The following is a 9562-nucleotide window of genomic DNA, read 5'->3' on the forward strand; positions in this document are numbered from 1 at the left end:
AATTATCATTTTATTTATGTATCTTAAGTAAGCACAGCTAATATGTGACGGAGTTGCAAATACGCGTGCATTGATTATGTGTGTAGCCGCAGTTCCTCAAAGCTTGGGTTGATTAGATTCTTTATTTTCTTGTAACTGAACTTTCCTTGTATTTTTCTGAGTTTACGCGGTAGGTAATTCATTGTTGCCTACTAATTCCGGTTATTTTCTTGGATTTTTCTTCTTTAAATCTTGAAAACCCCATTGATTTAATCTATGTTCCAAGTTGCACCTTTGATTAATGAGAAAAAGCAACAATATTTTATTCAACGTTGTCTTCGTGTAATGCAGAAGACGACATTGACTTAAAGAAGTAATAAGTCTCTCAGTTTGAATTTTGAATAATAAACACCACCACAAAGCACCCACAGTGTGTTTGTGTAAATGCCTCAACGAACTACACACCATTTGTGTTTGACAATATAAATTAATTGGATATAACTGAAGCTTCCTACCCTGTTTCCTGCTATGTGGAGGTCACTATTTTCTATATAAGCCTATAATAGTTGGCAGTTGAACGTTACCTTCTATCATATTGGTATAACTCCCAAATTGGACTTTGATGGTACAGAAACGGAATATCAATCAGGATAGTGATGAAAGCTCCGAGTTTCCACCCCGGGAATCTAAGCGCCAACATCCTTCTAATGCGTATGCTGCTTAAAGTTTCTGTCTTTCACCTGTTTTTTTGAGATTTGGGTTGCATTGTTCTGATTGGAGTTTTTTTTTAAAAAATAAAAATTCACAGGCTTTTTACAGGGTTAAGGAGTTACTCTTCTCCACAAGAACTTGCACTAAGGTTGGAGCCTTCAATCCGAAGCTGGGTAAGATTCTACGCGCTAAGCAAGAAAAATACAGTATTATGTCTTTCTATTTGTGGGAGAAATACAATTTAGTCTTCAAGATTGTGCAAAGGAATGACATTTGTTAAGTTTTGAAACCCCCTGAGCCCATTTTTGTTTGGAAAGTTTTATTTGGTTAGTGAAATCAGGTTAAAGCCTCGACTTGTTTGACAAGAACTCTTCAAATTTGATGGAAACTTTAGTGAATATCAGGTTAAATCCTGGACTTTCTTGACAAGATATCTTCACATTTGTTCATCAAGTGCATTTACATTTCCGTAAGTTTTGTCCACATATCAATAAATTACAAGGTTTTCTCAGTTTGCTTGCTATCCGAAGTGTTCTTTACCTTTTCTTAATCCTTTTAACCTTCTGTTGAATATCTGTAGTATTTATCTCGGAAGATTCCTGTCTTCATCATTTACTTCTCCGTCTTGTTGATCTTTCCTTTTATCTGATTGATCTTGATTGGAGGATTGTTATCGAATTGTGTTATTAGTGATATATGATTTAGTGCTTGTTCAATTACTATTGGACAGTACCAGGCCATGTGTAATTCTGCAGGTATACAGAGTGCCTGTCATTCACAGGACAAAAGCTTGAAATATTTCTGTTCATTTCCCAATTGGAGTAATCTTGAAATTATTGCTATACGGAAGCTAAAATTAGTTATTGTCAACAGAGAGAAGGCTGTTTTATTTATTTTTACTTTGATTTGTCTTGTGTTAAAGTTTCCATGCTTATCATCCTTGGCTTTCTTAAATGGTGATAGGTGCGTGAAGAGATTGAGAGAACGCTTCAATCTACCCTGAGGTCAGTTCTTGCACAATGAGGAATTATGTTGTTTTCTTAACTAGAAACTTACCATTCTCGAAGTATCGGCATGAATATGTTGGTTGATATTGGTATAAACTGATTTACAAAGATTTCTTCTGGTTGTTGCAGATACTCACTAAATGATAATGAGACTTCTCAATCAAGGGCTATTCAGTTACTTTTTGACGATATATTTCCTTCTTCCCTTTTCACGGGCAGTAAAGTATCCATGGGCAATAGGCCCATTAAGGTTCTCTTGCATGATGCCAGTTCCAACAAGAGAATAACATCTGGACCCTTATCTTCGGCAAAAGTTGGTGTGGTTGTGCTTAATGGGGAATTTAATCCCAACGATCTAGAAGACTGGAGTGAGGAAGAGTTCAGCAAAAAGGTTATTCGTGAAAGAGACGGAAAACGTCCATTATTGACTGGAGATTTAGTCATTCAGCTGAGGGATGGTGTGGGATATCTGGGTGATATCAGCTTCACTGACAATTCAAGCTGGATAAAGAGCAGGACCTTTAGGTTGGGACTGAAATTGATTAACCGTTCTGGTCAATTTAGGGTCAGAGAAGGAGTTAGCAAGCCTTTTACTGTAAGAGATCATCGTGGGGAAGGTAAGTTCTTTTTACGTTCCCTTATCTCCATTAACCTTTTAATGAAAACCCTGCAAAGCGGAAGAAAGGACAGTTGGGTAGAAATTTGTTTGGGCTTGCTATATTATCCACTTCTACTTTCCTCAAGCGGATTTGAATATCCATTTTGTTGAGATGTTGCTCGTAGTACAACTGATGACCAGTCTTTGTGCATATTATTTTGATGTAATATTTTGTACTGATATTGTTGTATTTTCTTATTCCTTTGGTTTAGCTTATAGGAAGCATTACCCTCCCACTTTGGACGATGAGATATGGCGGTTGGAAAAGATTGCTAAAGATGGTGCATCACACAAAAGGTTGAGTACGGAAGGCATATCATGTGTGAAAGACTTCTTACGGCTGCTTGTCACTGACCCATCTCTTTTACGTAAGGTAAGGTCATCCTTAATAACATTTAGAATGTTGTCTTTGGTCTGAAAGTCAACCTTTTATTTATATAAAGTTTGTTTTTGGTGTCATCTAAATTATAGATGCTGGCTTGTGGGAACAACATATGGGAGAAAATAACTGAACATGTGACCACATGTCTGTTAGACAACAGCGAGTGGTACATATACAATGCCGGAGAAAGTATTGTACTTCTGTTCAACTGCATCTATGAGCTTGTAGGTGCAATTCTTGATGGACAAAATTTCCAGTCCATTGACAAATTAGATGTATTTCAGAAGGTCTGTACTCTGTATCCCACATAGATATTCATTTGATTCCTTACTGTAAGAGTTAAGAAGCTGATGGTATTCTTATAACTGCCAGCGGATGGTGGAAGACCTTAAGCGTAATGTTTATAAAAATTTGAATTGTCTAGCTCCCTTTGAGGACCATTCTTTGATTGGCCAAGCAGTCCTTACATCCAATCTGCAAATTGGCCTTTCTCATATTCTTAGTTCAAGCCAACAGAATATGAACTACTCAGATAACCAAGGTATGAACCATCAAATCGTCTTCTGCAGTCATATGCCTCCTTTTGCCATTTATTTTTCCATTTTCTTTTATTTCGTGTTTCTTTTAAATCTTTTGGTTGTGGGGGGTGGAGATGAGGGGTATGGCAAGAGTATGCTTTTAACTAGGCATTTTGATGCATCTGATTGAACATAAATAAGTTGTACTCTTGAAAATATTCACTTATTTGGAGCTAATATTGAACTTCTTCCAGTGTCTAAACCATCTAAATAGTACTAGTAGTATAACTTAAAGACCTACATTTGCTTACCTGCCCTTCCAGGCGGTAGTTCCTCTTGGAAGGGCTCTCTCAACCAAACTTTGTTGTTATTCCTCTTTTTTGCCTGAGAAATGCTTTTATGGCCAAGGAAATGTGTTCTACAGGTCAAGTGGAGTTACAGAGCAAGTCTGATCATACCACAATTTCACCACCACTAGTCTACACAGCGCAACAGGATAGTCCAACTGCAGTGTCCATGCCTGAAAGCTTTCATGGAATGCAAGCATTTAATTCGACCTTGGCAAGCAGTTTCTTGGTTGGTGATCCCTGTTCTAATATCTACCCTGGTGATTATGATTGGGGTTCCAGTGGTTCATTGGATTCACTAGGGATGACCGATTATCTACCTTCCACCAACAATTATCAGTTTGAGACACCAGTGCCTCAAGGGAATGGATTGTTAGCTAGTTCAAGTGTTCAGCCGGTGTCTCCTAATATTGGCTTTCACATCACTAGACGTGGAAATCCTAGAGCCATATGGTGCACAATCCGTGCTGTCCTAAAATGGAAAACATTGGTTAAGCGAAAATAGCTGTTTGACGATGGAAAGGCTTTTACAAGTAGATATCTGAAGTTTGTTCGAGATATAACCAGCAAACTTCACCTCCATGTCTCAGCCTATTCCTTGAACTCTTTGGTATTTTGAAATATATATTTGTGTCCATTACATATAGCATCCATCATATATATGTGAGTAAATTGTACATATAGTAAGGTTTTTGTCAGGATGAAGGTGCATGTAGGATGAATTTGCTTGCAGAAACAATAGCAAGATATCAAATGTTATGCTACCGCAAATGCCATCGTCCTTGGGGTAGTTTTCTTGTGTTTTCTGCATCAGATGCAATAAATGGTGCTTGTACAGGAAGTAATATTATTAGCTTGATTAGTAGTTTATAATAATGAGATGCTATGTGAATTGTTGTCAGCTGTATCGTTGGAACTCATCTGGCCCATTGTACATTTTTTCTGTAATTTTTTTTTACACTTCATGGTATATAAACATATATCAGTGCATTGCGTGCTAGTCGGGAATTTTATTAACTCAGTTGATTGGCTATCTGAACTTTTATTTTATTTGTGAGGGTTCGATTCCACATCTTGTAATCCCCTCCCCGATTTCCCCTTCTCCCCCCCAATTTTATATTTTAAAAAAATGTGTTTATCTAAGATTAGTGATGGACATAAACCTTTTGAGTTTAGGAGCCATATGCCTAACAAAAGAACGATTTTATTTAAGTTTTTAACTGCGAGTTTAACATTACTAAGCATAATAATAATTATAACAAAAGAAAGAAACATTTATGTATTTGCTAAAGATATTGGAAACAAAAATAACCCCCAGCTCAGAAAATAGAGGTGAGCAAGGTTTTCTCGGGAGATTGACTCTCAAGTGCAATAGGTAGAAGAGAGCGTGATTGTAATACCTCCTTTCGCCCACACCTAAAAGCAGAAGAAGAAAAAACCAATAAAGTAATATATGCACTTGTTTTATTTTATTTGATCCTTATATATTTTTTTTTATTTGTCCATTTTAACAAATTAAGATAAGTTTATTATTTTCTTTCAATATTACCCTTATCATTAATACAAACGATATTACTAGTCAAATTTAAATTTCTAAATCATAATTAATAAGAGAGAGTACATCACTATTGTTTCCACTGTAATGTGTGGTTACTTTCCTAAAATCTATCTAATACTCATGAAGCTCCAAAGAAACATTATCTACTAGAAAAACTAAAGTTACTTTTTTATTTAATTAAATAATGTAATTTATAATTAAGCACAATTAAATTTACTAGTCACGTTATGAAGCAAACTTCGAATAAAATAACTTTATAGCCCTTTATAATTACTTTTTAAATTTTATGTTTTTTAATTAAAAAAATGATTTTTTTTCTTATAAAATTTTAAAAAATCGAATTGTAAAAATACAAAAGATCTCATTGTTAAATGAGTTCAATAATCTTTCCCGCTCTATTTAAAGACAACCCGAAACCTTACATCATGATCCGGGAACGACAACGACTTTATCGGATCCAATGGCATTCGTCGTAAATTCTACTAACCGTGAAGCCTAATTCCAAAACACTCCTCAATAAAATATCTTCTCTGTTTGGAAAATCCACTCTCTCTCGAACCTTCTTCTTGGCATCACAATCTTTTTTCTTGCTTAGATATTTTCATCTTTCCTCCCTTTTAATAACACAAACCTTACAAAATCATCTTCTCCACGTTGCACATTGGCCATTGCGTTTTTGCCTCCATCTTCTTCTGTTTTCCTCTTCAAATTCTCAAATATTATGCTCCACTTTCTCTCTGGTTCGTAACTGCATTTATCTATGGTTTAATTGAATTAATAATTCTGTTTTCGCATCAATTTTTTGGGATTTTGGCTCTGGATAAGAGACAAAACAAAAAACGGTTATGGATCGAGAAGGAGGATCAGCCGGATCTTGTTACTATTCAGTTCTAGGAATACGCAATGATGCCTCCTGCTCCGACATTCGCTCAGCTTATCGGAAATTAGCTCTGGTACGCCGTAGTTTCTTCACGTCCTGTATTTTTAAATTTTATCTAACTCAAAATTGAGAAAAAAAAAAGTTAGTACTAATTTTTGGTACAAATATATAGTAGTACTCTGTATAAAAGTGTATGTGTGAGTATTGTAACATCCGCGTGAATTTTGTGAAGAAATGGCATCCGGATAGGTGGGCGAAGAATCCGTCGGTGGCCGGAGAAGCGAAATTACGATTTCAGAAAATCCAAGAGGCCTACTCAGGTTACAATTCTTCACTTTTACAAGGCGCGTGTGTGTGTGTGGCTATTTTGCTTGTTGAAAACTGTTCTCCTTTTGGAGGGAATTGACGGTGGTTACTTCTCCGTTATTATTCGTGTTGGCAGTTCTCTCCGATCAAGACAAGAGGTCAATGTACGACGCCGGTTTCCTTGATATGCTTGAGGAAGACGAAGTACGTAATTTTGTCCTTTTCACCAAGTAATCATATAAGTAACTACTGCTATTACCGCTGCAATCTCTCACTAGTTCCACAACTGCGAAACATCTGCTGCTGATCGTGATTTACATTTCAGAATTACTAAAATTTTGGTGATCTTGATATTACAATTCGAAATTATATATTTGAATTTTATCTTCCCAGTCTTGTCAATTGCAATTCGACTGGGTATTCGAATTATGTTAGAGAAATAATAATAAAAAATATAACTATTATTTTTCCGCTAGTTTCACCCTTCAATTATCATCATCTATATATTAAAAACATATGCAGGGAATGGGTGATTTCCTGCACGATTTGATGAACAGAATGGATCAAAATGTTGGGGCGGCGGTAAGAGATTTTTATTAGTCCTACATTTTTTTTCTGTGCCTGTATGATTTTTTCTAAAAAATAATGCAAGTATTTATTTATTTTTTTATTGTCGAATTAAATGATCAAGGAGGAGAGTCTAGAGGATTTACAGAGGACGTTTGTGGACATGTTTGGTGGAGATTTAGCAAAGATGATGGGCAATGAAAATCCAACGGCGAAGAAGAGGGCACGTGATTCGGGGTGCAGCACAAGGGCTGCACAAAAACGCAACAACGCTAATGTCAATTTCAATGGCACCTGTTAGTTTTTAGTTTTAAGCAAAATATAGAGAATGCCCCTACCTCTCTTTGGTGTTGATTTTTATGGAACTGGAGAGGAATTAAATTTGTTTATTTGGGGGTAGATTAGGCAGAACAGAACCTTTTTTAGACTTTTGATTTCTAAGGAAGAAGTTGTTCAAATGTGTTGGGGCTGTTGAGTTGCGTCATAAAGCTTCTCTTTGCTTTGATTTAAGTACATCTTTTTTGTGGCTCTTCCAAAATATCTTCCCGTTGTTATCGATACTTATCTAAGGAAACTTGATATTTATGACATATGATTTGGCTAATCAACTTTTTCATATTTCGCATGCACTACACATTCATTGAGAAGGTTAAAAATCTGAATGCTCTAAAGGTAAGAAGTACTACAGTACCATTTTATGGGATGTTTTATTTAAGTTACTTTTGTCTTCTTTTTTAAGGCAACAAAATCATTCATCTATTATTTTTTGAATCAAAAAATATAAGACGCATGTACGACATGTCATATCATATTAAATCTCCAATTTTAATAGAGTAATACATTAAAATTCTTAAACTTAGCAACAAAATTTATTTAGTATTTTAACTACATGAGCGTTTAAATATTCCTTTAACAAATTTAAAGTTAATTAAATATCATCCTAAGAGTATAACACCACTTTCATCTATCACATCACTATCATGTAAGTACCATGTCATTAATTTTTATTTTTATTTATTTTCTAACACTTCCTTCTTTTTGGTAATAAAAGACATATATATATATATGATGCATCATTACATCAGAAATGGCCATATTAGTGCTAGCACAGGCCCTAGAAATAGTAGTAGTATATACTATGTTACATGCTATTGATTCATTACTATTTGACAAAAAATCATTTTATCCCTAACAACAGCATCAAAAATGAAATGGGGAATTTCATCCCATTCTTCTACACAAGTACTAGAATTTTGATCCGTTCCTCTCTTTGCTAGCATGTTGGCCACTTCGTTTTGCTCTCTAAATTCATGCCGGATTGTTGGCATCCCCATCTGCTCGACTAACTCCCTGCATTCAATTAGCAAGTTTGAGTTAGTGTCATCAGTATTCCAATAATTTTATTACCTCAGTGGAGTCTGTGGATATGACAATGTTGCTGATGTTTCGAACTTTGGCTAGTTGCAGGCCATGGACTACAGCTAGTAGTTCTGAGTTTACAGCTGATATGGTATTTGATCCTAGCACTTTTCCCTGCTATCCAGTCACCATTTGTGTTTCGAATAACTCTTTTCGTCCCTCTCTTATTTGATTTTGGGTTGAAAAACCATCAATATTTAGTTTAAAGCCTGTCAAAGGAGGGCTTCAATTGATAGATTGTCTAGAGGTCTTCCTTTTTGTTGCTCGATGGCTCCTGGGGCCAGAGTTATAAATTCCTTGATAATAAAAAGGACATCATTGCAACTGATATCATTTTTAATATCATTGTGGAAGTTGTGATTTCTATTTAGCCATATATTCCAAACTCCAAAGGATAAAAGGGAAAGCCCTGGACCACGGAATAGAGTGGAAACTGTGGTTTATGTCCCGAATTTCCCTTAGCCAGTTTGGATCATTTCTCCTTGTAATATTAGCCATGTAATTATACATTCCTAAGTTGTTCCAGAATTCTTTGATTAAGGGGTAGTCAAAAAAATGTGAATAATGGTTTCAGGATTTTGGCAATAGTAGCATCTAGGATTTATGTCAATACCAATGTTATGGAGGTCGTCGGAAGTGTTTAAACCTGCCGTGGTCGTAAAGTCAGAGAAAGAATTTAATTTTATTGGGTCAGTTTAACCTCCAGATCCATTCGAAAAAGATGGGACATTGAGAAGGGTCTGAGCAGAGTTCTATTACTATTAATGGGTGGCTCGGCGATTTCTTATGGGCACAGGCATCCCAGGTAATTCAGTCTTATGGTTCTTCATTATCTAGTATTTGTCTCTTAGGAACTTATAAGCCAAATGGGTAGTGAAGATCCCATCATTTGCTAGGGCCCAAGATAGTTTGTCATGAGTTCTGGGGGTTTGAGGGATATGTGTGGAGAGGTTGTCTAAATATATCTCAAGAAGCAGATGAGGGGGGGGATGGACTGAGAGTTCCATGCTTCATTACGAAGCATGTCCCCGACTTTGAGAGAGTATTCAGAAGGGGTTAACGGTCCTATAAACTTACTCCTAATTGGGGAAAGCCTTATTGACTTTCCATTTCCTAGCTCCCATCTACTACATTTTTTTTTTTCTTCAAACGCCAACCCTAACTCCGCCGCCGCCCCTACTCATCCCTTATTTCTTTCTTCTTCATTCTTCACCATTTTTGGCCTTCACT

The 9562-nt window shown here is 36.0% G+C and overlaps 2 protein-coding genes across 3 annotated transcripts; both read left to right on the forward strand.

Moving 5' to 3' along the window:
* Window positions 1-211: 211 nt before the first annotated feature.
* LOC129886108 (calmodulin-binding protein 60 B-like) lies at window positions 212-4602 on the forward strand. Of its 2 annotated transcripts, XM_055960652.1 has the most exons (9): window positions 212-690; window positions 788-863; window positions 1421-1570; window positions 1654-1694; window positions 1827-2314; window positions 2568-2728; window positions 2827-3024; window positions 3110-3278; window positions 3680-4602. In XM_055960652.1, exons 1-9 carry the CDS (start codon window positions 602-604, stop codon window positions 4105-4107), a joined length of 1800 nt encoding a protein of 599 aa, XP_055816627.1. In that variant the 5' UTR covers window positions 212-601; the 3' UTR covers window positions 4108-4602. The 2 variants fall into 2 exon arrangements, with proteins under 2 accessions (XP_055816627.1, XP_055816628.1); XM_055960653.1 differs by lacking the exon at window positions 1421-1570 and having other exon boundaries at window positions 215-690.
* A 1107-nt stretch (window positions 4603-5709) lies between these two features.
* LOC129886109 (uncharacterized) lies at window positions 5710-7517 on the forward strand. The gene is made up of 5 exons (XM_055960654.1): window positions 5710-6113; window positions 6273-6360; window positions 6483-6550; window positions 6869-6928; window positions 7038-7517. The coding sequence occupies exons 1-5, from the start codon at window positions 6006-6008 to the stop codon at window positions 7212-7214; spliced, it is 501 nt and encodes a 166-aa protein (XP_055816629.1). The 5' UTR covers window positions 5710-6005; the 3' UTR covers window positions 7215-7517.
* Window positions 7518-9562: the final 2045 nt, after the last annotated feature.

Source organism: Solanum dulcamara, chromosome 4 (assembly GCF_947179165.1).
Source record: "Solanum dulcamara chromosome 4, daSolDulc1.2, whole genome shotgun sequence".
Lineage (NCBI taxonomy): Eukaryota > Viridiplantae > Streptophyta > Magnoliopsida > Solanales > Solanaceae > Solanum > Solanum dulcamara.

Coding starts and splice junctions, on each gene's coding strand:
- LOC129886108 (XM_055960652.1), top strand. CDS start 602: ATGGTACAGAAACGGAATATCAATCAGGATAGTGATGAAAGCTCCGAG. Junction 864..1,420: donor AGCCTTCAATCCGAAGCTGG/GTAAGATTCTAC, acceptor ACTATTGGACAG/TACCAGGCCATGTGTAATTC. Junction 2,729..2,826: donor ACCCATCTCTTTTACGTAAG/GTAAGGTCATCC, acceptor TCTAAATTATAG/ATGCTGGCTTGTGGGAACAA.
- LOC129886109 (XM_055960654.1), top strand. CDS start 6,006: ATGGATCGAGAAGGAGGATCAGCCGGATCTTGTTACTATTCAGTTCTA. Junction 6,361..6,482: donor AATCCAAGAGGCCTACTCAG/GTTACAATTCTT, acceptor TCGTGTTGGCAG/TTCTCTCCGATCAAGACAAG. Junction 6,551..6,868: donor ATATGCTTGAGGAAGACGAA/GTACGTAATTTT, acceptor AAACATATGCAG/GGAATGGGTGATTTCCTGCA.